The following is a 27,457-nucleotide window of genomic DNA, read 5'->3' as shown; positions in this document are numbered from 1 at the left end:
TTCTCACAGTACCATTTGTTTAATGGTTCATGTAGACACACAGGGTTATAAGCTGATGTGTCCTTTTTGGAATTGTATATAATTTCATTACACAGCATGTTTAAAAAAGCAAATACATTTACATCCTTACAAGCAACTTAACAGACATATTTGTATCCAGCTCCTTCTGAAAAAAAATACATTTTAACACAACCTTTAACCTTTTTCCTTCTCTCTTGAAAAAGACTGCAAATAAACAAATGCCAGACTTCAAACTGTTTTAAAAAGCTGCAAAATGCAATACACAAGTCAAATGAAATTCTGGAAACAGTATCAATAAACAACAGCTCTGACTGACATGTTACATTGAAAGAGTGCTTTAAAGCTAACACAGGTGCACAAAGTCTCACCAAGATAAGAACACTTTGTTCATAAAAGCACAAACATACATTCAAGAATACACACACAGGTCAAGGACAAAAACTATTACACATTTAAAGAAAACCACAGACATAGACATTGCAAATGCAGATAATAGCATTCCTGACTGATAAATGGACTCGTCTTAACACACAACAGACACCGCTCCATCTGGAACCTTACATACATACTCTTCCACTTTGGGAGACGTTTTAAGAATTGGTGCATAGATACAATATAAAACTTGGCAGACAACAAGGAAATCTAATAGTAAGTGTTTTCATTAAAGGATAAAGCAGTCTCCAATTTTATTTCCAGTGGATTCTGGTTTTAGATTGATTAGAGGAAAGGTCTGAGTGTTCCCCGATTGAAAGATGGAGTTCGAATCTACTAAAAGCGTTTTTATGTCTGTGTCATCTGGGCACAATCAAACTTGACAGCAATCATGGGTTCTTGTAGAAGGACAGAGAAACTGCCACACATCTCCTGTACCTGCCAAAGGCTGTTTATTACAGAGATAAATGAAATGTAAAGGGTTTTAAACTGAGTTGTCTTAAGTGGCAGAGATATTAAAATCTGCCTAGTAGCAGCAGACTGTTAAGAGAGCCAGGTAACAGCACTAAGATGAACTCAATAAGGATGTCAAATGTAAACCACATCTTGCTTAATGTAAACTAACAGGCACTGCCAAGTTCTTTAACTCAAAGACATAAATATGTTTATCTTACAACAGCTATGCCTTTAGGGGCAGATATAACCACAGATTAGTCATTCAACTGAAAAACAGTATAAATAATATAAAAGTATAGGAATCATGGGTTTTAAGTAACAGACAATCTGCGTGTTTGGCCTTTCTAATTGATTCATTTTGTGGTTTCAGGTAACTAAAACACCAAAACATAACAGAAAAAAGGTTACGGTCTGATTGCAATACATATACACTGGCAGACACAATTATATCTAAAAAAAAAAAAAAAAAAAAAAAGAACTGTAGGAACATGTAAGGCAAGAGAACCTATTTTGCTGTAATTTTACTGCAAATCTTTTTTCATAAAAATGCACCTGCTAATAAAGCAATCGGCGATCTACATATCGTGCATTATAACACAGGTTTAGCTTGTTGTTAGTCTGTAATGAATATCTGCAAATTTAGTTGTTGTGTCATGTACATATTCCAGTGGACTGAACTGAATTGCATTTTAAAATGTTGATTGCCACTCCATAGAAACCAGTGGGATGACTGTCAAAAGTCACCTCAATCAACTGTAATCTACCATTTTCTCCAGGGTGAAATGGTGTTCAACACACTTTGAAAATACATAATTGATAAATAGGTGACGTTTTATGAAAAATATGCAGTTAGCTTAATCACTAAACAACATTATTTGAAATGAAAGGTGTGAATACCTACAACAATATTATAATATATAATAGTACAAATAAAGCCTTTTTAACCAGAGATTATCTGTGCTACAATTCGATAAATTCACTTACAAGTGTTTACTGTGGATGTACAGCTTACCTGCTAAAGATTTCAGAACGTGTGAGGACACACAGAAAATATGTTTTGGTGCAGGAAAACGGAAAACTGTCTTTCTGTTTCCCCTGAAAAAGTGGGAAAAACTGTTTCAAATGTAACTATTTGTCAGTTTTCAAGGTAAAGCTCACAGGTTGCTGCACTTTTCAATAGTTCATGCTGTACCAGTATTACAATGTTAGACCCTCAAACAGCCATAAAACATCTTGCTTATGCAGTATTGGTTACATTTTCTACTAAATTGAATGTCCAACGGTTTCCTTATTTCCAGTCCTGGAAACGTATTCTGATCAACGGTGCTTCTTGCGACAGTCCTCACACCTGACGGCACATATGTACAAACAGCACAGGGAAATAAAATGAGTCCACAGTGAATCTATTTGTTTCACATTCTTTAGTGAGACTTTAGTGTTCAAAGGGCCCTGTCTTCAAGTCTATGCCTGGGCTGATATGCTGATGTTGCTGTAAGTAATCCTGGAAAGACTCCCGCCCGTGATGGGTCCGTCCTCTTCCACATCGTGCGCAAAGATGTTTTTTTTATTACAGCAGGCGAAGGTGGCCAAGAAGCCGCGCCGGAAACGCTTATTCATGAAGCAGTAGATGATGGGGTTGACGCAGGCCGACGTGTAGGACAGCAGGTGGATGAAGGAGATGGGTGCCCCGGAGAGCAGTCTGTCCGCGGAGAGCCTGTCGAAGGCCCGCCAGGCGTTGACGGTGAATATGGGCATCCAGCACATGAAGAACAGCACCACGATGACGATCAGCATGCGGATCACCCTCTTCTTCGCCATCAGGTTGGCAGTCGAGCTGTTGCTCCTCACCCTGCTGACCTTGGTCTTGCTGTTGGCGCAGGGCAGCGGCTGCATTTCCACTCTTTTCTTCTTGGATTTCTGGATGTAGCAGCCATCGCTATCCATGTGTTTGATGCTGCTGCTGCTGCTGCTGACCTTCCTTTCTGGAATAAATACGGGCACATATGAACTTCTAGAAAGTGCATAATTTAGGATTGTGTGGTTTACATTGTGTACGTGTGTTTGTGTTGGTCTACTTGTCTATTTAACTTTTAACTCATTAGTGATAAAGCCAAAGGTTATCTTGCAGAATTTATATCCTTTACCTGTTAAAATCTTATGACCACATGGTTCATCTTACTAAAATCCTGCTCAGATTGCGAACTGAGATAAGGTGGATATATTCAGTATTCAAGTTCTAGAAAAAACATGATAGTTTCTTTTGAAATTGTGAATATTTTTCATGCAATTAATAGGATATTTTGATTCTTGCTGATTCATAAACCAGGTGGTATACAAATACTGGTGTTGTACTGCAATGCAAGAGATTTATATTCCTTTGCCATTGCTTATAATGTTGTTGTTGTTGTTGTTGTTGTTTATTTACAAAACCAGGTCTTAAAAAAACTGCAAAAACATTTGGGTTGGCTTGGTTTGTTATATTCCAAGTTTAAAAACACATGAAAAATGTATATTATAAAAAAATGTGAAGGAAAGTGCTAGATAACTACATTCCGTTCAGCTTATTTTCATTTCCTTTTTCACATTGTTTTAAAGTGCATCAGTCAAAATGTTGTACTACAAGGACATTAGATGATGTCTCCTTTACCTATAGAGAAGAGAGCTCATTTACCTCGGTTAGACTTTCTGTGGTTTATTTCAAATCTGATTCCCCTGTAGAGTTCAAGTGAGATTAATCCATATGCCGTCATCATTACAACTCCAGGGATGAGGAAGAGAATCAGTAACAGGAAAACGTACCTAAAATAGATAATTATGAAAATGTAAACATCTGTCAAAACTGTCACCAAAACAATCACTGAAACATGACTGGGAGGAAAGGATTAATCCTTGGACAAAATTGAAGGGAATAGCTTTCCCAAAAACAAGCATTGCACAAGTTATGATCAACTGCAAAACCCAGAAATGTGTGGTATACTAAGCTTTTGCATCCGTTATTAATATTTTTGAAACTAAAACTATATTTATAAATGTTGAGCAGTAGTGTGCCTTCTGATGTTGAGTCCATTGTATGTCATCTGTAACTGATTGTTCTGAATCAACATCAAAGAGATGGAGAGTTGGTCTGTAGCCAGATGTGGCTGGTTGGTGACTCAGACAGAAGCAATATTTCAGGCGTTATTACTGCAGCATTTTAAAACTAGGTAGGTGAATCTCATTATTTGTTCACATGATTGAATTTGAAAGGGAAAGCCTGTAAATGTAATTCACAAAAAGGTAAAACACAGAACATGATTTAAAAAAAAACCGAAGCTTTTCACAAAAAACATATTCAAGAAAAGCAGTGACAAATGTGAAAATTTTGCATTACAAATAACCAAGACAAAGTTGCTGTACTTTTCCACTGGCATATGCTCTGTGCAAGGAAATAAGACATCAAAATGTAACTTTAAACTACATGGAAATTGAATGAATCTTCGTATCTCATTAATTTTGTTGAAAGATTCATAAAAATAATAGTTACCTTTATATATTAACATTAGAAAGTTTACAAATGAGACGAGGCCATTTGACCCATCGTGCTCGTTTGGTGTCCATTAATAACTAAGTGATCCAAGGATCCTATCCAGTCTATTTTTAAATGTTCCCAAATTTTCAGCTTCAATTTTCATTTTACATGTGATCCATGATTTAAAAACGTGCTTTTATTTTGTTTATTATACCCTGGTCATATTCAACTGGGTCTAAATCGGCACTAGTGCTTAAAAACAATGAATCCAGAGTTATTCACTTACTAATGGAAATGAAATTAAATGACTAGAACATTTTATATTTCAGCTCAAAGTGAGGGGGTAGAATCTATTACATAACATTTTAATTTCACAAAAATAAATACAAAATCAATAAACAAAAATGTATGCATCACCAATTATTTTTCAATTTAGGCCTCAATAGACAATGGTTATTCAATTATTCTCAGTAAAACACAACCCATATAGACCAGAAGGAACCAAATATAGATATAGGAATGTATTACCAGATTATTTTGTTTTAACCATCAGTGTATACCTTCAGCTGGCAGGTAATGCTCACCTCCTTACAAATAAAGATTTAACCTCAATGTAATACTAGCAAATAAAATGTATACAATTGGGTACTTTCTAACAAAGTAGAAAAGCTAACTCTGGCTGCTGAAATAGTTATATTATAGCATAGGTTGTCTTGTCTTAAGTTTGTTTAATATTGACCTGAACAATTTGTTTGACTACCCTTGGGCAATTTTAATAACATCTGCTGGACTACTTTAATACACAGTCTTGATTTAAACAATGCTTGTTCAACAGATAAGACTTGGTTTAATCAAACAAGGTTTGAAAGCATGTTTAATAAAATTAAAGTTTGAAGTTAAGTTTGATACATAGGTGTAGTCCCAAACATTCAAAACACAGTCTCCCAAAAGAATACTGTTTAAAGGGCAACAACAGGATTAATACACTAGAGGTTAAAGTTATCATTGTTCTGTCCACCTTTAATGGATCTGTTGTCATCAGACTCACGTACCACAGGTTAAATAAACATTAAAAAAAAAAAAAAAAATCCAGACTATTTCACTGCTGTGAAGAATCACATGTAACTGTAGGAAACTAAGTGCTAGACCAAATCAAAACTTTGATGTACCTGCAAATCAAAAAGTACAAATCTGTACCCTACTGCTGTTGAATTGATTTAATTTAACCAATTTTCTACTATTTATACATCAAAACGTGATTGACGTGAACTCATCATTTGTGCTTCACACAAGGGGGGGGCAAAGTTTTGATTTGGTCTAACCATTATATGAAGGGGAACTCAAATTGATTCACTATTAATTAACTAGCTCAGTTCAAAATCAATCTGATTTTTTTCATTAAAAGAGAGAAACTTAATATTGTCTCAAGATTTTAAATATTTAGGGAAAGTAATGGATCCTGAATAAGATTTTTAAAAGCACATTAAAAAGGTGATAAAACTACCAAATACAGGATATAAGTCTGCATAATTTTACATATATTAATGTCTTTATTCATTGTAGAGAGGCATGCCCTTTGATTCTGACTGAATTACAGTGATGAGATTTTAGAATAAAGAGAAAAATCGAAACCAGGTGGGATTTTCAAGCAGTGTTACTAGACCTACCTTCATTAGCCTCTATATCTTTGCCTTAATCCTAATTAGTGCTGTTAATCCATGTCCATTTCTCAATTAAATTGGTGAGATCTGATTATGAATCAAAAGGACCCTCTTCAAGCTCCAACATATACAGAGCAATACACCTTTTCTAATAATTAACTTTGCATCTTTTTTTTTTAAATGAATAAATGCATTTTAAACCAGATGGATTTGCTCTCAACAAGTCTTTCAAGGCATTGACTATCCCTTGGAGCACAATCAAGTCGATAATTAAGAAGTGGAAGGTATACAGCACCACCTGCTCAGAGCTGACAGTCCACCAAAACTGAGCAGCTGGGTAAGAAGAGCACTGGACAGAGAAGCCAATGACAGACTCTGAAAGACCTACAGCGCTCCATGTGTCGAGACGAGAGAAACTGTCCATGAGTCAACAATAGCTCAGGTACTCCACGAATCTGGCCTGTATGGAAGAGTGGCCATTTCATAAGAAAGCTCATATAACTCTGTGGCAACAGATTCTGTGGTCTGATGAAACACAAATTGGCTTGAATACAAAGCATTATGTCTGGCACAAACCCGACACAGCTACATCTCCCAGATAACACCACCCCTATAGTGAAGCATGGTGAAGCAGCATGGATCATGCATCATGCACACGGACTGGGACGTTTGTCAGGGTGGAGGCCAAAATTGATGGAGCCAAATAGAGGCAAATCCTTGAGGAAAACCCGATTCAGTCAAATCCCACAAATTTCAATTTCTTTTTTTTCCAGCTTTTGCTTCAGTACAATTATATAGTATGCAGTACATTCTAGTATTGTATTAAGCCTAGTGATAGTACTAAAAGTGAATGTCATTTTCCTTTTTCTATTCTTATACCCAAATATAAATCCTGCTTGTATGCAATGTCTCACAGCAGCATTCTGTTGAGCCTTTCTGACTGTATCTTCTACACGCTGCACAGACCATTCCTCTGTGATCAGTGCCATTAAATACAGCCTCTCGGGAACTACACTGTACACTCTTTAAGGAGTGGAAAAGCCTCACTCTCACTCCAAAAGCAAATAATGATATGTCATGGTATCTGCTGCAAGGTGAGCTCAAACACTGCACAACTATGTTATTGCTATAAATTACATGACCTGTTACACAATTCACGCTCTTATTTATTCTTGGGAGACATTACCACAGAGAATGTTTGGATAACAAAACCTGTATGGAAAACACACTTACCAGGATTGCTGAATAACATCACTGGGCCAGGATAGACGGCACATATTACCAGTGCTGTTATTGTCTCTTGTGAAGGGCACCAGGGTGCTGGAGATTGGGTATGGCAGCATTAGGATAAAGGACACAACCCATGTCACTGTGATGACTTTAAAGGCATGGGACTTGGTCTGCCAGACTCTGGACTGTAGAGGATTACAGATCGCACTGTAGCGCTCCAGGGAGATTGCAACCAGGCTGAAGGTAGATACACTCACAGATATACCTGCAGATCAAAACAAAAATCAATGCACATAATCACTAAAAAAAGAACAACGCATAATGCCTTAGGTTTACAAAGACTATTATAAAAACATGTGGCTAGCAGCATATTAAAGCACGTCTATAATTTGCAACTGTTTAAAAACACAGATCAATTCCAGCAACTCTAAATTATGAACAGTAGCCACCGAGCATAAAACATGTAAACATTTCCTGGAGTAAAAACAGAAACTAATTATAAAACATGCCAAAAGATGATTAAACAGCTTCAATCTGTTGTCGGGTGAATGACACTGTTTTATGTTCCTCAAAGAAAACAATAGCAGAAATAGCCACAGCAAAGACACAAGCAGAATTCAAATTAATGATTTAAATACTCACTTCTAATGTGTCGAAAGAAGCGCCAATTCATAAAGACCAACACATTACTCACAGTCAGCAATCTATTATAAACACATTTATTTTTACACTTATTTAATTCTCAGTTATACTTAGTCTTAGCTTAAGTTTATATTTAATCCACCAGAGAAATCTGATATGCATGCAATTTAAGAGATCAGACCCATGTACATGTATATTATTTGGGGTTAATTGAAGCATTGTATACAATAGTAACTATTAAGAAAAAGGCAAATTGTTTTCCTTGTACATAGTTAACAATTTCCATGATAAATGTGTAAATCATTTTATCTACAGTTGTCTACAAAATTACTGCCAAATGTGTGCACACTGTATTGATATTAAAAGGACAATATGTGCAATATTGCTGGGTAAGGATAAAGTGCCTATGACAGGTTATATAAATAGTCTTAGGAAAAAATGTGAATTGTTAATGGTAATATGAGCTACTGTGTGTTTACACCACCCTGGAAAACCCGTGCCATACTGAGGCATGTTATTAGTTTCTCCCTTGGAAGAAGTGTATGCAAAATATTTGTATAGTACCTTTGTAATTTCTGCAGTTATTCAGTGATTATCACTTCCTCCAAGCCAAGGGAAAGAAAAGCACTAAGGCTTTTATCTTTATTGATCAATTGCAAGTTTCGACTTGATTTCCTTACTACTTTGCTCTCTCTCTATTCCACTCTCTCTCCCTGTGTGTATATGTATATCATCATCAGCCTGTATTCGTCTGCAAAGTTTATTATTTCATCTTCCCATCTTTTATGTGCTCATCTTCTAGGTCTCTTTTAATCTCTTGGTATCCATACAGTAAGTTCTGTTGTCCATTATGATCTGTTCTTCTCACAGTGTGTCCAGCCCATTGCAATGTTAACATCTCTTCTTGTTATTCCATGCGAAAATCTTGCCATGCTTCTTTGTGTCACCTGCAGTTTCTGTAGCATTTTAGTGTTTTGTGGCTAAATTTCACAATGAGCACTGGTATTACGCATTGATCAAATAGTTTTTTTCTTCAGGCAAATTAGTGGATTTCCTTTCAACAGTGTCCTGTTTCTTCCATCCCATTAATATCTTCTGTCTTCCATAATATCTCCATCTGCACTGATTTGTCGTCCAAGGTAGACATAACTTTTGACTTCTATCTGTTGATCTACATTTTCTTAGATTCAACAAAGCTGTAATTTTACTCAGGTTCATTTTCAGTCCAGTTTTCTTGTTTGCATCTGAGAGTTCCTGAAATTGATGCTTCACTGCCAGCAAGTGTTTTTGCAAATATGACGATGTCATCAGAAAATCATAAGTTGTTCAAATAAGCTCTGTTTAACTTTATATTCCCAGTCCAAAGTCTTGAACACTTCTACAAGAGGTGCTTTGATGTGTTTTGGAGAGATTGTGTCTCCTTGAAGTTCTCCTTAACAAATCTTGATCTGGTCAGTATCTTGGTGGAGTCGGTTTGCTGGTGCAACACTGTTATGTACAGTGAGGGAAAAAAGTATTTGATCCCCTGCTGATTTTGTACGTTTGCCCACTGACAAAGAAATGATCAGTCTATAATTTTAATGGTAGGTGTATTTTAACAGTGAGAGACAGAATAACAACAAAAAAATCCAGAAAAACGCATTTCAAAAAAGTCATAAATTGATTTGCATGTTAATGAGGGAAATAAGTATTTGACCCCTTCGACTTAGTACTTGGTGGCAAAACCCTTGTTGGCAATCACAGAGGTCAGACGTTTCTTGTAGTTGGCCACCAGGTTTGCACACATCTCAGGAGGGATTTTGTCCCACTCCTCTTTGCAGATCCTCTCCAAGTCATTAAGGTTTCGAGGCTGACGTTTGGCAACTCGAACCTTCAGCTCCTCCACAGATTTTCTATGGGATTAAGGTCTGGAGACTGGATAGGCCACTCCAGGACCTTAATGTGCTTCTTCTTGAGCCACTCCTTTGTTGCCTTGGCTGTGTGTTTTGGGTCATTGTCATGCTGGAATACCCACCCACGACCCATTTTCAATGCCCTAGCTGAGGGAAGGAGGTTCTCACCCAAGATTTGACGGTACATGGCCCCGTCCATCGTCCCTTTGATGCGATGCAGTTGTCCTGTCCCCTTAGCAGAAAAACACCCCCAAAGCATAATGTTTCCACCTCCATGTTTGACGGTGGGGATGGTGTTCTTGGGGTCATTCCTCCTCCTCCAAACACGGCGAGTTGAGTTGATGCCAAAGAGCTCGATTTTGGTCTCATCTGACCACAACACTTTCACCCAGTTCTCCTCTGAATCATTCAGATGTTCATTGGCAAACTTCAGACGGGCCTGTACATGTGCTTTCTTGAGCAGAGGAACCTTGCGGGCACTGCAGGATTTCAGTCCTTCATGGCGTAGTGTGTTACCAATTGTTTTCTTGGTGACTATGGTCCCAGCTGCCTTGAGATCATTAACAAGATCCTCCCGTGTAGTTCTGGGCTGATTCCTCACCGTTCTCATGATCATTGAAACTCCACGAGGTGAGATCTTGCATGGAGCCCCAGACCGAGGGAGACTGACAGTTATTTTGTGTTTCTTCCATTTGCGAATAATCGCACCAACTGTTGTCACCTTCTCACCAAGCTGCTTGTCGATGGTCTTGTAGCCCATTCCAGCCTTGTGTAGGTCTACAATCTTGTCCCTGACATCCTTGGACAGCTCTTTGGTCTTGGCCATGGTGGACAGCTTGGAATCTGATTGATTGATTTCTTCTGTGGACAGGTGACTTTTATACAGGTAACGAGCTGAGATTAGGAGCAGTCCCTTGAAGAGAGAGCTCCTAATCTCAGCTCGTTACCTGTATAAAAGACACCTGGGAGCCAGAAATCTTGCTGATTGATAGGGGATCAAATACTTATTTCCCTCATTAACATGCAAATCAATTTATAACTTTTTTGAAATGCGTTTTTCTGGATTTTTTTCTCTCACTGTTAAAATACACCTACCATTAAAATTATAGACTGATCATTTCTTTGTCAGTGGGCAAACGTACAAAATCAGCAGGGGATCAAATACTTTTTTCCCTGATTGTATTTAATAAGAGTTCTATAGGTTTCTTCAATGTTTTGATTTCTCAGAGCTCTGATGACTCAGTTTGTATATATTGAATCAAATGCTTCTTGTAGTCAGCAAAGCCCAGGCACAGAGGAAGCTCATATTCTCTTTCCAATACTTCTCATACAACTTATATATGATCCATTGTGTTATATCCAGTTCTGAATCCTGCTTGTTTATTGGTTGGGGCGAAGTTCAGTGTGTCTTCAAGGTAATGTGTTAATATCTTAGTAAATGCTTTGTATAAGATGGAATGGAAGTAGACTAATGTCATAGAGATATTCTTTGTCTGCTTTCACGTGAAGGAGAATGACAGTTATTCTTATTTAGTTTTGTATTGTTTTACACCAATTTCATATCTGTTTGATCCCAGATTTAACCTTAATCACAGGCCCTTATCATCTGCTTTTCTAAAAATTATAAGCCATAACTTAAGCCAAACCACAGATACAAGAATTTAGGGACTGCTACACTTGAAATGGTGTTTTCCATTTTCATGGTTGGTCTGTTTCTGTTTACCCTGTTACCTCCTTCCAGATCTTCAACATATTCTCCCTCTGTCCTTTTGAGATAAAATGTTCCTCTACTTCCTCTGTAATCCTTGCAAAAATTGCTCCCTTCTCATACAAATACAGTCCATCTCATCTGAAAAGACAGTTCTTGCTTAAGAAATGATTCCATATAAACAAGAAACTGAAATTATATTGGGCACAACGACTTCTGAGCCTTGTGTTGTGGTGTCATATCAGCATCTGTAAATGTGGTCCTGTCCTGGGTGCAGGCAGGATCCCTGAGAACAATGCTGTTCTGGTCCTGGTCTTCAGCTTGGTTTCAATATCCCTGTATTACTTCTACAGTGAATGGGAGAAGTATATTCCACACTGACAAAACTATGAGATCTATGGACCATACTGGCAGGAACTGTCTCCAAAATGTTGCAGATTGCCTTTATATGCTTTTGGGCAAATACATATGACCTCTGAATAGTAGAGGACCAATGATTTAATCTATTAGCACTGCAAGGAAGGTTGTCCTGATAGTTCTGTATTTGTATTCGTGTTGGGTATCAGATGCCCCACTTAAACATCAAAACCCACTGCCAGTTGTTTATTATTTCACTTAAAGAGGCACTGCCCTGGGACACATTGTCATGTTTTATTCATTTAAATGCTTTAAAATATTTGTTATAAACTGAAATGCTTCTATACAATGGGTTGTTTTCAGCTATAAAATTAGTGTGAAAATGATTTACAGAAACATATTGTAACCAAGTAGCAACTAAGCGAGTATCTGCAGCATTTCCGCCATACATATTTAACTATTTTGTCAATTGCACTTGATTTAGCTGAAATTAAACAGTTGTGCCTTCCTTGGCATTTATGTGATGTTCCTGTTGTGACATTCAAGTGAGGCATACATTCATTCGGGAAAAGGTCATGTTGCGGGTGGATAATTCTACACAAGCATCTTCCACGTTATCATAAACACATCACGTATTGTAGTCTAAAAATACCTATTAACAAGAAAGTCTGCCTGTGTAAATTCTTCTCTTCTTATGAAAAAGTTCATATTCTTACAGATGTGGACGTAATGTAACTGAACTTACTCAGTGCTTTGCTTTCAAATCCAACATGCATTTTAGAACATAATGAGAACTGACTTTAGTAAACAGTCGTAAATGCAAAAGGCCATTCCACTCACATGACAAGCACATTTATGCTAGTAAGTAGGTAAGGTAAGGTAAGGAAGCTTCAGTCTTCTAACTCTTGAATTCTTGGAAAAAGCAGGCACATTAGAACTGATGGACTATATTCTGTTCAGAGCTTAAACCTAATGAATTATCCAATTTTGTTAAACAACCCTTGTAATCACATCAGCACAGCAGCAGACCTGGGTCAAAAACAGCTGAAATATTATGTAACTATAATTTCTATTTTCAGTTCTGTCACTCTAGCAAACAGTAATTAAACCTAATCTTTATACTGAATTCAAAGAGGGTGAACCCCTTGTTCTGGTCAGATTTTAATACATTACCTATTACAGCTGCTGCTATTGAGAGTCATAGTTTCATAGTTTTTTAATATTTTCTAATGTTTCTTTGTGTGAAAAAATGGTTTTTAGTGACAAATAATGTTTACGTAGTGAAGAAATACCTGATCATTTTCCAATTTTATGATGTTTGTCAAAACACTTTTATTTCATTGCTTAAACTATTATATCCAGAAATAAAATGTCAAAACTACTATTTTTGTCCAGGTTCTGCAAAGGATTAATACACTTTTTTAAGACCTGCTCTAGACTTTGTAACAATGTAACAATGTCTGACAAGACTCTTCCCATAATTGTGTTTATAATCAAACCACTATAAATGTTGACACATCGTTTTATGTGGTTTCGTACTATAGGATTGTCAACTAAGATACATGCTTAGATTCAACTTGTTTCATAGACAGACAAACACTTTTACTATATGTCATGTAATTATAACCAGTCACCTTTGCAGTTTAAAAGTATATTTTCTGAACTAATCCTGTCTTTTAAGACACATTTATTCAAATTTTTCCACACTTTGTCTAGCAACACATTTTCATAGCATTTTCCTCTATCAGGGCAACATTTGTGAATTACAGGACCACTTCACGGATGTTTCTATTTACTGTAGAACTAATGGGCTAAAATAATTGCAAATCATAGTAATACAAAATAGATAAATATATGAAAAGCTAACATTTTGTTTAGTATAAGGAAAACAAATAAAATATATTTATGAATATACAGTTTTTATAATCAATTGGAATGCCACTCCTCCATGGGCCAAACAACCATGACTAACTGGCCAACTCTTAAATCACTTACCCATGAAGTATGCGGCCACTTTGCAGACCCCACTGCCAAATATAAAGTCTTTCATCAGATTTGGGATTAGGGTGAAAGGCATACAGAAGAGACAGAGCATCAAGTCACTGACAGCCAAGGACAGCAGGAAGATATTCGTCACTGTCCTCATCCGCTTGTTTCTCACCAGGACAGCAATGATCAGGGAATTTCCAAGCACACTGAGCAAGAATATTAAGCTGTACAGAAGTATCCGTACATTCTGATTCATATCTGTGAACACAAACACATCATGTTATAATTATAAGAAGCAAACTTTGACAATCTTCATAAAAGAAAGGCACTAATCACCATTTGATTTGATACAAAACACTTACCACATTCTTGTCTAGTAGTATTAAAACATGTATTAATATCCATGTCTACTGCAGATATTGATGTTGTGTGCTTATATAGAAATATTACACACAAATAGATTTGTAAAATATAATACGAACTGTATAAATCATGGATAAAACAACTTATTATAAAATTAACTACACTTTTTTTACTACTTCTGTATAACTGACCCCTTTTAGCTTTTATATATTTAATATGTACAACTGTGCCTTGTTTTGAGGCAGGGGAATGTATTCCATTCCCACTCTCTTAGTCTTCTATATCTCTCTTTCCTTTTCTTTCTATATGTGTAAGACTATGCTGTTAATGTTTACCGGTGTGAAGTTTATAGTTGTGATTCTCTGTGGTTGTGTAATCTTGAGGATGTATAGAGTGTTATAGAAACCCCTATATAATAAAGTAAAAATGTAAATAAACTGGAAAAACGTTTTCAAAAACCTTGCCATTGGCTTTTCTAGATGAACGTGGGTTTAGGGAGCGTCTCCCTCTTGTTAAAACTAAATCATCTGGACTGTGTAGCTCCGCAGGCTCTCCATCAGGTTGACCCATACCTGCCAGCGTGGGTCCATGTGCCAGCCAAGCGCCCCTTGGGCAGCATGGGCATCGACAGCGCCTGCTCTGGTTTCCCATCTCTCTCTCCCTCTCTATTCTTGCTTTATACTTTTTTTTCTCTTTTCAGTGTCTGTTTAACATGGACAACGCTTTATAAGCATCTTAAATAAAATAAATACATAAACTAAACCGGGCTGCCAAGTGTCAAGCAATGCTTCATTACCCACTAGAAATCTAGAATACCGTAACCATAAAATGATTGTAATTACAGTGGAATGTAATTGCATGAAATAATGAAATAAATACGAAATTAATAACGAAACATCCCGCAATAAGTGCAGGACACAGGGGTCGGGTATAATGTTGGTTACCTTTAGGCTGCGGCTGCTCCTCAGGTCCCTCGCACTCCGAGTCATTCTTCATTCCCAGCCGACATAAAATCTTGTTCATATCAGTGGAGTTTAAAAGCATGTCATGCAAAGTAAATGTCTCCATGTTTGGATGGTGACTATATATATATATATATATATATATATATAAAAAAAAAAAAAACTAAATAATAATAAAAAAAAAAATGCTTTAAAAACCAAACTCTCCAATGCCACCCATTTCAGTCACTTGCAAGTAAGAGCTATCTGCGTGGGCTAAACATTTCTGCTGCAATTGAAAACTTTGTATTCATATATATTTTGTAGTTCAAATGCAAACTACACTGACTTGATATTTATGCAAGAAAAATGACATCCTTTTCCCCAGACTAGGAGGCACCACTGACTTGCTGTTTGCAGGAGCAAGGTTGCACAGGTTCTGGTGGCTGGTTTTGCGACACCAGTTATAAGAATGCTAGGCATCAAACCCCGCCTTTCCAAGACTTACAGGAGTCAGAGATGGTGTGTCTACATGCCATTGTTAGATTCACTTTGGAAGTTTATCATTGCCATTATTATAAAGACAAAATAATCTAGCCTATGCGTTTATGTATGTATGTATGTATGTATGTATTCAAAATAAAAAGCTGAAACATTATAATAAACATAGCTTGAGTCGCCTATATAATGTATACCCTGCAGTACTGAATAGGACAGAAGGGTTTTTGTGTAGGCTTGTCTTGAAAACAACAAAATTATAGAAAACTTTTAGGGAGAAAGATGGCAAGTTGTGAAGGGCAACAGAAGACTCTGAATATTACACTCTAGGTTGATTGATGTATTTTTATGTACCTGATTTTAACATTTTAGAAACACTTGCTTTCTAACCCCAATCTAGGGGAAAATAAACAGGTATATTCCTGTCATGATTTCAAACATTGTATGTCATGTTTTGCAGTTACACGCATGTTTGAGACTGATAACAATATTTGTCTTACTGTCTAGCTGTAGGTTAGTAGTTTTTCATTTTAGTTTAAGATGTTGGTTTTAATGTAAGAAACTGTGATTGTATTAAGGTTTTATATAGAGTAATATACAATACACATTGAGCGAAAACTTTACAAAATGCAAAAGTCTAAATCATGTATTACCAAAAAAATATACTGTTGAAATTCAATTTCAATGTATTCATCATTTTAAGGCCAATGTCATATGCTTCCAAAGCTATATATTTTTATAATTGTGTAGAGTATATGATTATTAAGTTTTCCATCATCAACCTTATTTAACTTTTTCTGTGTTCAATTTATTACAATGAGAAGTTCAGGATGTTTCTCTTTCAAATCAGATTTTGAATTTAATTTTGCATTATAGGTAGGCTCCAATATTCTGACAATTTACTGAATTATTCAAGGAAACCCAAATACTATATAACATTTAGATTTAACTATGTTGTCGTATACATAAATGGAAGTTGTCTTCTTTAAAATTATTTATTTACTTGAGGCACACAACAAGCACATGAATAAGCTATCAGTTTGCACTTTTACAGCTACATAGTCAATATTAAAAATATTAAAAGGAAACCACTACATGCAAGAATTGTAACTTAGTAATTATAATTCACTGGGCTGTATTTCCAATTAACTATCAGTATTTCATAGTTAGTTAGTACACTTGTGTGTTTCAAGATTAGTGGTGGAACATTTGCAACCAGTAAATCTGTAATGTAGTGAAAATAACCTAATTGTAGAGTTTTAAGATCCAGTGCAAAGACCGTAAAAGCTAATTTATATTCCAAAATGTTTGATCTATCTGTGGAGACTTTAATCTAGGATTGAAATGTGTCACCAGGTAAACAGAAATGTAATTAACTCTGAGGCGATATAATATAGAATACATTTCATTCGAGCATACACGTGCGCAAACATCCATATTCATGTTTGCATTAAATAAATATTAGGTATATTCTTGGAGAGAGATTGTATATAAGATTAGATATTATTTTTAATACAACCCCTCGAAATGGCTAAGATTAACTAACTTCTGTACAAACTGTTCTCACAGGAGGATAGATAGATAGATTCACAGCAATGATGTGGAAGAGCAAGAGTTTGACCAGGCTGTTTCACTGGACCATCTATCACCTTTTTTTAAATCTCCCGTTATCTCATAATCATTTGATAGATTCCTTTGTCCATCTTTGATCTGTTCTTCTTGCAGTGCGCCGGGCCCATTGCCATTTTAACATCTACACTCTTTCAGGTATGTCACATATTTTAGTTTGTTCTTAGAGCCATCCATTCATTTTTCGATCTCAATATACATGTCTGTTGAAACTAATTTCACACATTGCTGAATAAATGATTTTTTTTTTTTTTTTTTTACACTACAACCATGAGTGTTTTGTGTATCCTACTTTGGCTATTATAGGTCCACTCTTCAGAGAGCACATTCTGCAGCCTTTTAATGGTTCTCAGCTGAAATTTGTGACAGCTGACAGTGTTTTTGTGTTTTGTTCTTACATAAATATTCTGGTACACTGTGAAATCTATCAAAATGAAATAAGCAAGCCATTAAACAAGAATAACAGTGTGTACCCAGCAGAATGTAGGACTGTGGAGGTTGCCATGTGTCCACTGTGGCTCTCTGTGTGCTGTGCACGAACCAAAGACATTTTAGGGTTCAGGTTTATATTCGGATCTGTTCTTGATACATGCTTTAAACACTTCAAATGTCATGAATGATTATGCACATGCGGTAGGAACTGTGTTTCCGTGTCCTTGTTTCCTCTCATGCTTCAAAAACAGTCGGACACAGTTGCTTAGCTACCGCAGCGGGTTGCACATATAGGGATGGTTTGGGACGGTAACGCATTTCTGCCATAGGGAGATACAATAGCATTTGTAAATCATGGATGAAGGAACAGAGTTGTCCATGACAATTGCTCAGGTTGTCCAGAAACTGAAGGGGTCACATTTACATTCCCAGCTAGAAAAACAGGCCAAAGTAAGTACTCTTGCTACCAAAGCCGACTCCAGAAAACAAGTGCGGTGCTGGGATTTGCCCAATATTGCACTGTCAGGGTTCACTGTATATTTATATATTATATTTAGATTTATACAGCTTTCATTATACGTGATTATAGCAGTAAACTATTAATATATATATATGATGCTCGTTTCTGTGGTGTCGCAGAATTCAGTGAAGACGTATTCCTGTGTAAGGTTATTGTATTAAGCGAATGCAAATAAATAAAACAATACGACTGCCCCACTGCCCCATACAGATAACCAAATTGTATAAGAAATGTAATGTATTTTACGTATGAGTAATGCAAATCAACATGGGTTTGTGGTGCATCTGCAGTCTGAAGTCTAAAATGATATTATGAGGCTGTATTCATTCCTCGCAGGGTAGGACATCTGTCAATGCCAGGACTGTTCATGGATATTGATAATGTGGATTGGATGGGCTGAAAAATACAACTGTAGTTGCATGTGCCTTTTGTTAGCCAAGGACATGCCTATCTGAACAATCAGCCTTGGACATCCCTATTCTGTTAGCTTTGAATTGCTCTCACTTTTTGTTGTAGGCTATATCTGTACACATTTTAAGTACAAAAGACTTTTCCATTGATTTTGTTTTATTAATCTTTTTCCTTTGAATATGTTTAAAGTAACAATTTTCTAAAGTTTGTGTAAAAAATAAAAACGTTTTATGATGATGATGATGATGATGATGCATGTGCTTATCAAGATTATTATATGTGTAATAGTAAATAACATGCTTATTTAAAGTATCATTCAGATATGTGATGCTGGATGGGATATTTTTTTATATTTCTGTTTACCAGGAGTGCTTACACAGGCCAGACATTCAGCTTGAATGTCTTAAAGATGATGTACGCAATTTTCTTAGGAACTCAGGTAAGTGTTTAAGTGTAGACTGACACAGACCTCCTGCATTTGTTATAGTGACACATTGTTTGACAAGATGGTTATTTGTTAATATCCTTCTTCCTCAGTTTAACCTTGTTTTATTCCTAAAGAGCTTAAAGATCGGTATACGCTCTTTATAAATGATATTATTCCATTCAAAATATTTACTATGACTGGAGGAATTTTGATGGGTAACTCCTCAATTCATGTTAACATCTGACAAACAAAAGAGAAGAGAAATACCAGATTTTATGGTCTTTTACATCACCTTCAAAAGTTATAGAGTTAAGTACATGCTTTCCCAATACTGGGTCCGTCTGCTTTTCAGTCCAACTTTGTTCTCACTTTCTTAACTGAACCTGTATTGAACCTGTACTAAACTGTTTGTATTTATGTAAATTAATGGGAGGTAAGATTGAAATGAGAACCAAAATACTCAATTGGGACCCAATGAATATGTATGGTCTTTGGCTTGCAGTAAGAATTATTGTTTCACGAAATTACAGGTGCTATTTTTAATTTAGATACTTACTTGAAGCAGTTTCAGTCACCATTTATATCTTTTTAAGGTTGGGAAAAAAAGCTGCAGAATGCTGTATATCGTGAGTTGCATGTGTAAGTATCATTCCTCCTGTGCTTAATGTACTATGATTGCTATTTTTTCATTGTCACACCCAACTATTATAACCACTCGATGCGTAACAACATTGGCTTGCTTTAATTAGACTCTAAACTGCAGAGTGCCTTGACTTTAGGCTGTGTATAAATCTGTTTATTTTTTATTCACAACCCAGAACTAATTTTTTATAAGAGAAGATGCTTCTGCTCAGACATTAAACAAAACCGCAGACCTACATTTTTGTGTAGATCTTTTAATTCTCTAATGGTAACTGTCATGTCTGAAGCAGTGTGATGAATCAAACCCTGGGGGTTGAAGTAGAAGTAGTTTAAAGTCCAGCCCAATCAGGTTTACCTCATTGCAGTCAGTAATAATAATTAACATAAATGTCCTTCATTTCATGAAACTCCAGTAAGATCCATTATTTTTTATTTTGTGTTAAATTGGAAGATACATCATGTTATATTTTCTGCTTTTATTATGTTCAGGTTGTCTAAGAGGTATTTTTCAGAAATAATTTGAAGAGAAATATTGACAAGGCTGTTTTTCACAGATCTGCTCCACTATATACATTACAGTCATTCTGATAATGTAATATAATGTTCTTTTAAAGCAAGGCTACACATCATGTTCAAGGGCACTGTTTTGAGACTGCTAAAAAGAAAACACAGAGCTGTATTACATGTTATTATGAATACTCTTTCCAACTGATGCTGGTGCAGCAAAGTTAGCAGTGAGTACATGACAAAGTTATGTCCAATCATTAGTAATTGTCTGGCTTCCTAATATTTTTCAGCAGATGTGTGTTTGAGAGGGAATGTAAAAACATTGGACAAAGAGCAGGACGACCCAGTTACAGTCTAGACTCAAATTACTGAGAGAGGTTTTGAGGCATTTCAGTGACACTTAAAAATGAATTAGCCTTTCTTTCTTCTTACTTGTGTAATTGTAGTTATAAATCTACAGCAGTATTTAAAATCAGATCTGATAACTGTGCTTTTAGTTTACATCACCGTGGGGGCTTTGAATGTGACTGAAGCAGCTTATGGTTGCAGCAACACAAGCATAATTATAAAGTGTCATATTTAATTGTTGTTGTTCATTGTAAAGACCAACAAAGGAAGTCAAGGATGTGTGCGGTGTGCAAAACTCTTCTCCGACTGATGTTAGTAGCAGAAAGTTGCTTTGCTTTTGTCAGAAGCCTACATTTCACAACATATTCCTGCGTACTTTGCTAATATTGCAGACTGTGAACATATTTGTATTGTACAGCATTGCTTACAGCAGGGGTCTCAAACTCAATTCCTGGAGGGCTGAGTGTATGCTGGTTTTCGTTCCAACCGAGTCCTCAATTACTTAATTTGTCTAATTAATTATTCAATTTGATATATTTGAACAATATATTGCAAGGTATTTTACAGTTGATGGTCTAAACGTTCATTTGATTCAAGGTACAGTATCTTATAAAATATCCTGGGCCTGGATAGGGGTTTAAATGTATGTAGCTAATTAAACAATTAGACCAATTAAGTAATTGAGGACACAGTTGGAACGAAAACCAGCATACACACGGCCCTCCATGGACTGAGTTTGAGACCCCTGGCTTACAGCTTCCTGGCTAGTACCTATATTAGAAACTGTTGTCCTTCGAAGGGAGACAGAAGTCAAAGCCAGTGCAGTACAAACATTCAGTTTAGCAACTAAAGAATGATACTGTCCTAATCTCTTTGGAAATATGCCTGCAGCCAGTAGCACCTATCAGCTACTATTTGTTATTTGAAGGCATAGCTGATGTACACCTTATCTGACAGTTATTTTGTGTTTCTTCCATTTGCGAATAATCGCACCAACTGTTGTCACCTTCTCACCAAGCTGCTTGGCGATGGTCTTGTAGCCCATTCCAGCCTTGTGTAGGTCTACAATCTTGTCCCTGACATCCTTGGACAGCTCTTTGGTCTTGGCCATGGTGGAGAGTTTGGAATCTGATTGATTGATTGCTTCTGTGGACAGGTGTCTTTTATACAGGTAACGAGCTGAGATTAGGAGCACTCCCTTTAAGAGAGTGCTCCTAATCTCAGCTCGTTACCTGTATAAAAGACACATGGGAGCCAGAAATCTTGCTGATTGATAGGGGATCAAATACTTATTTCCCTCATTAACATGCAAATCAATTTATAACTTTTTTGAAATGCGTTTTTCTGGATTTGTTTGTTGTTATTCTGTCTCTCACTGTTAAAATACACCTACCATTAAAATTATAGACTGATAATTTCTTTGTCAGTGGGCAAACATACAAAATCAGCAGGGGATCAAATGCTTTTTTCCCTCACTGTATTTGTTGTTTACCTTTTTTTCCTGTTTGTCTTCATTTCCTGTTTGCCACCAGTCAGTCACACTAATTAACACATGTGGTGCTATACTTATTATATAATTTTGATATTATATGATATTATTTTGCTTTTATAAGGCTTCCTCCTCCCAGTCACCCAGCTGCACCCCCAGAGCATATTAAGGAACCACTGGCATACATGAGAAAGGCACAGGTTGGTTCTTCATTTATACAGAGGAAAAGTGTCAATTTCTTCTTATTGTTTGTTGTTCTAGCTGTTTTTGAAATAATGCTGCTAGGCAATCCATGGAGAATAGATCTGTTGTTATTCATTACTCATGTGTTTTATGTTTTTCTAGGTACTAAATGATTCATACACCCTAAAGTACATTGAACATTTCAGAAACACAGATGACTGCTTTTAAAACAAATGCAGATGTTTTACCATGATCTCTGCTAATTAAAGCCTATACACACACACACACACACACACACACACACACACACACACACACGTATATACAGTATACATATATACAGTTAGGTACATAAATATTTGGACAGAGACACAGTGGTCATCATTTTGGCTCTGTATGCCACGAAAATGGATTTGAAAGGAAACAACTTTCATGTTTAATTTGATGGTAGTTACATGCAAATTGGGTGAACAGTGTTGGAATTACACCTATTTTTATATGTGGTCGCCCCAATTTTACGGGCTCAAAAGTATGTGGACAAACTAAAATAATCATGAATTAAATTGTGAATTTCAATACTTGGTTGCAAATCCTTTGCAGTAAATGAAGTCTGGAACCCATAGACATCACCAGATGCTGGGTTTCTTTCCTGGTGATGCTCTGCCAGGCCTGCACTGCAGCTGTCTTTAGTTCCTGCTTGTTCTTGGGGTGTTTTGCCTTCAGTTTTGCCTTCAGCAAGTGAAATGCATGCTCAGTTGGATTCAGGACAGGTGATTGACTTGGCCACTGCAGAACATTACACTTATTCGCCTTAAAAAAGTATTGGGTTGCTCTCTCAGCATGCTTCGGGTCATTGTCCATCTGCACTGTGAAGCGCCGTCCAATGAGTTTTGAAGCATTTGGCTGAATCTGAGCAGATAATATAGCCCTAAACACTTCAGAATTAATCCTGCTGCTTTTGTCAGCAGTCACATCATCAATAAATACAAAGGAACCAGTTCCCTTGGCAGCCATACATGCCCATGCCATAACATGCTTCACAGATGAGGTGATATACTTCGGATCATGAGCAGTTCCTTTCCTTCTCCATACTCTTCTCTTCCCATCATTCTGGTACAAGTTGATCTTTGTCTCATCTGTCCATAGGATGTTGTTCCAGAACTGTACAGGTTCTTTAGATGTTTTTTTTGGAAACTCTAATCTGGTCTTCCTGTTTCCTGTTCACATCTTGTGGTAAACCCTCTGTATTTACTCTGGTGAAGTCTTTGACACAGATATGCCTGCCTCCTGGAGGTTGTTCTTGATCTGGCCAACTGTTCTGAAGGAGTTTTTCTTCACCAGGGAAAGAATTCTTCTGTCATCCACCACAGTTGTTTTCCGTGGTCTTCTGGGCCTTTTGGTGTTCCTGAGCTCACCAGTGCGTTCTTTCTTTTTAAAAATGTACCAAATAGTTGATTTGGCCACACCTAATGTATTTGCTATCTCTCTGATTGGTTTGTTTTGATTTCTAAGGCAAAACTGAATTCAAAACGCCCAAAGAACAAGCAGGAACTAAAGACAGCTGCAGTGCAGGCCTGGAAGAGCATCACCAGGGAAGAAACCCAGCATCTGGTGATGTCTATGGGTTCCATACTTCATTGACAGCAAAGGATTTTCAACCAAGTATTGAAACTCACAAATTAATTAATGATTATGCTAGTTTGTCCAAATACTTTTGAACCCCTAAAATTCAGGGGACCACCTATAAAAATGGGTGTAATTTTTACACTGTTCACCCAATTTGGACGTAACTACGCTAAAATGAAAGATGAAAGTCTACACTTAGAGCACATCTTGTTTCCTTTCAAATCCATTTTGGTGGCATATGGAGCCAAAATGATGACAATTGTGTCACTGTCCAAATATTTATGGACCTAACTGTATATGTAATGTTGTGTGTTATTGACTAATATATATAATAATTTGCTATGTTTTGTTTGCCGCTGAATTAGTCAGTAACAACATTATTGTGAAAATGGCAAAGTACAAACTGTGTAGGGGACCATAACTGATGTTCTTCACACCCACCTGTGGTCCATTTATTATTGAATTTGCGCAGAAGTTTTTATGTCCTCTAAGTCACTAAAAAGAAAGGGAAAAAAGTGATTTATCATTCAACCATGATATCGTTTTTTTTTTATTATTGTACTCATAATAATCATAATTTAAGGCTCATTTAACTACACTGTAAAATCTCATCCTAATAACAAATGTCTGCAGGCGAGCTGGGAAAAGCGTATACTCAAAAGCTTGAACAGCATGTGCACAGAATTGGGTGTTCCTTTGGCTCGAAAGGTATGTTTAATATACACATTTATTCATGTTTATCACTATTTGAATAAACTGCTTTATTCTCAAAAGCGTACTTTTCACATTATCGTTTTGATTAATCTTTTGTCTTTAGTCAGTGGTCTTGCAAATTATGCACATTTTTATCCATCTCGTTCATTTCTGTCAATTATTCACCAAGTAGAATAATGTGATTTACCATTTCTCCATTACATGTCTGATAGAATTTGCAATGTCTTGACTGCTTCATAAACCATCAATTTAAATATCGCCATTCCATTTAATTAATATATAAGGTCCGTGTGTGCAGGAATTGTAGTAGCATTTTCATAAAATAAAGTTAAATTGTGTCTGAGAGTTACACTTCAAAGGTTTCAGAATTAATTACCTTGCTCTTACTGCTTATGCCCTCAGAGACCTGTAAATGAACAAAAGGAGCTATTAAGCAAGTGGAATGAAATGGGAACTGATGAGCCAGGTAATGTTTTATATATACATTTAATTTTTTTAACATAGATTAATTTATGTAAAACATACACAAACAATATATGTATAAAAATATAAGGACATCTGTCAACAGGTGAAAAGGAGTTCATGAACAGATCTGTGTTATTTAATTTATTGAGGCACTTAAATAATGGCATTCATCAGTGAAGGAATATTTCAAAGAAATTTCAAGGAAGGTTAGTGGCTATCTGTTTAACCTTGCATTTTCATTGGTCCCAAATTGTATTTGAGACCTATAATGAAGTATAACTAAAAGATGATGTAGCAAGAAAATGCAAGTGTTTTCAGTTAAGACAGGTGCTGTTCAATCATGGTTATTCCACCAGACTGCAAAAAACAAGACAATGCATGATTAGTGTGTTCATCTGTTTTAAATAATTATTTATGATAATGTTTAGCACATTTACAAGCAAGTTTTACAAAAACATTATCCAGCTCTTGTGTTTAATATTTGGTGATGGTCATTTGGGGATTTTACACGCAACTTGTGAAGTGATGATGCACAAGCATGTCTGGCCCGAAAACTTGGGGAAATCAGGTGGCCAAAAAAACGGACACAGAGAAGGACAGGGCCAATCGCAAATACTCGAGTAAATGAAGTAAAAATAACGAAAACACAGGAAAAACACACATTTCCACATGGAAACCCACATTTCACGTGTAAATGCTAATGAGGTAATCGTATGTATCCTTATGACCACATTATTTCAGGTTAATGGCAATGCTGAAAGCATTTTTTTCTGATCAGTAAAAGAAAGTGTTAAACAAGTAGATGCAAGGCACAAGCCACAGTTGCACACTTAATTTGAAGTTTAATTTGAACAAGTTTTTACATGATAGCCATGGATTAGGTGATGGAAGCATCTTGGGTAGTGTTCTCCTGCATGTAAACCACCCTTTCTGTGATTTTCCCTTCAAAACCTGCATGATAACTGTACTTAGAGCAAATTTACATATTAATTCACTGCTTTGCCCTTAATCTGCATAATGTTGAGTAAACAGCAGTTTGCCTAGTGCAATTAACCAATAACCATGTAAACCCCCGAGAGGGAGGGGGTCATTTAATCTGTCTCGAGCACATTATCTCAAATAAGGTCAAAACTCACATTCAAACTATGCCGTTGTTAATCAGCATGATATTCTGTTGCCATTTTTCATATGTGTCAGAATACTGTGACGGTGTGGTGTGGTTATAGTTGCCATTGGCTAGCTGCCTAAAAGGTAAATCAAGTTCTCATAGCCAGCTAAGTACAGAGAGCAAACTAAGTACAGATATGTAGAGATGTGTATTTGTTTATGTGATGTAATGTAGGCCTACTAACCTGAAAGAGATTTATTAGAACTTAGGAGAACATTGGTTATCCACAGTGTACTGTTAATTCATATTTCAATATCAGTCAGAGCACTTTTTAGATAGTATTGTTGTACGGTAATTGCTAAATGGCATTGCTTATGTTAATCCTAGCCTTTTCTGTAAGAGTTTTGTTGTTTTGTCTCTGCAATCAACAGATTTAAGCCATTTCAGACCTGTGTATGCTCCTAAAGATTTTCTAGAGGTATGTTTTTGTAAAAATGTACAGAGCCACATTGGTAAACCTGAGAGAAACATATCCATCCTTCACATTTTTGATATACAGAAATGCAATTATACTAACTATGCAAAGAATGCATAGTAATGACTCCTGATTAATTTAATTTTGTAAATTGATCAAGCCGATTAAGACAAATGAATAAACGTTAAAAAAAAATACGGAAATAATCTGATGAAAAAGTGTTGCTGACAAATTAATATTCAAACTGTAGGAGACTGGACTGGGTTTGCTTAGAATAACCTGCAGGGTATAAAAAACACATGATCAATACATCACTTAGGACACTTTTTATTCCCTGCTTCAGAACGTAGCTCTCTACAGTTTACAGTGCATCCGGAAAGTATTCACAGCGCTTCACTTTTTCCACATTTTGTTATGTTACAGCCTTATTCCAAAATGGATTAAATTAATTATTTTCCTCAAAATTCTACAAACCATACCCCATAATGACAACGTGAAAGAAGTTTGTTTGAAATCTTTGCAGATGTATTAAAAATAAAAAACAAAAAAAGCACATGTACATAAGTATTCACAGCCTTTGCTCAATACTTTGTTGAAGCACCTTTGGCACCAATTACAGCCTCAAGTCTTTTTGAGTTTGATGCTACAAGCTAGGCACACCTATTTTTGGGAAGTTTCTCCCATTCTTCTTTGCAGGACCTCTCAAGCTCCATCAGGTTGGATGGGGAGCATCGGTGCACAGCCATTTTCAGATCTCTCCAGAGATGTTCAAATCGGGTTCAA

The 27,457-nt window shown here is 36.3% G+C and overlaps 2 protein-coding genes across 3 annotated transcripts in view; one reads left to right on the top strand and one right to left on the bottom strand.

The window, feature by feature from the left end:
• cckar (cholecystokinin A receptor) lies at window positions 1–15,341 on the bottom strand. Its single transcript, XM_066719988.1, has 5 exons — window positions 15,204–15,341; window positions 13,903–14,154; window positions 7,312–7,573; window positions 3,581–3,708; window positions 1–2,891 (listed from the first exon to the last, which is right to left on the bottom strand). The coding sequence occupies exons 1-5, from the start codon at window positions 15,325–15,327 to the stop codon at window positions 2,371–2,373; spliced, it is 1,287 nt and encodes a 428-aa protein (XP_066576085.1). The 5' UTR covers window positions 15,328–15,341; the 3' UTR covers window positions 1–2,370.
• Window positions 15,342–18,029: 2,688 nt separating this feature from the next.
• The window catches only part of tbc1d19 (TBC1 domain family, member 19), a 32,763-nt gene continuing 23,335 nt past the window's right edge, over window positions 18,030–27,457 (top strand). For both annotated transcript variants that reach the window (XM_066719987.1, XM_066719986.1), the window contains exons 1-7: window positions 18,030–18,209; window positions 19,057–19,129; window positions 19,711–19,756; window positions 22,228–22,303; window positions 24,546–24,620; window positions 25,029–25,092; window positions 26,631–26,677. In XM_066719987.1, coding sequence (XP_066576084.1) covers window positions 18,114–18,209; window positions 19,057–19,129; window positions 19,711–19,756; window positions 22,228–22,303; window positions 24,546–24,620; window positions 25,029–25,092; window positions 26,631–26,677 — 477 coding nt within the window. In that variant the 5' untranslated portion in view covers window positions 18,030–18,113. The remainder of the gene's footprint in view (window positions 18,210–19,056; window positions 19,130–19,710; window positions 19,757–22,227; window positions 22,304–24,545; window positions 24,621–25,028; window positions 25,093–26,630; window positions 26,678–27,457) is intronic.

The sequence above is a fragment of the Amia ocellicauda genome, chromosome 13 (assembly GCF_036373705.1).
Source record: "Amia ocellicauda isolate fAmiCal2 chromosome 13, fAmiCal2.hap1, whole genome shotgun sequence".
Taxonomy (NCBI): Eukaryota; Metazoa; Chordata; class Actinopteri; order Amiiformes; family Amiidae; genus Amia; species Amia ocellicauda.
Note: the sequence above shows the minus strand (reverse complement) of the source record. Positions and strands in the feature narration are given on the sequence as shown.

Excerpts from the sequence above, each read along its gene's own strand:
- cckar (XM_066719988.1), bottom strand. The coding sequence starts at position 15,327 with ATGGAGACATTTACTTTGCATGACATGCTTTTAAACTCCACTGATATG. Across the intron at positions 7,574-13,902 it reads AGTGGCCGCATACTTCATGG|GTATATCTGTGAGTGTATCT; the intron begins GTAAGTGATTTA and ends TTTGATCTGCAG. Across the intron at positions 3,709-7,311 it reads GATGTTATTCAGCAATCCTG|GTACGTTTTCCTGTTACTGA; the intron begins GTAAGTGTGTTT and ends TATCTATTTTAG.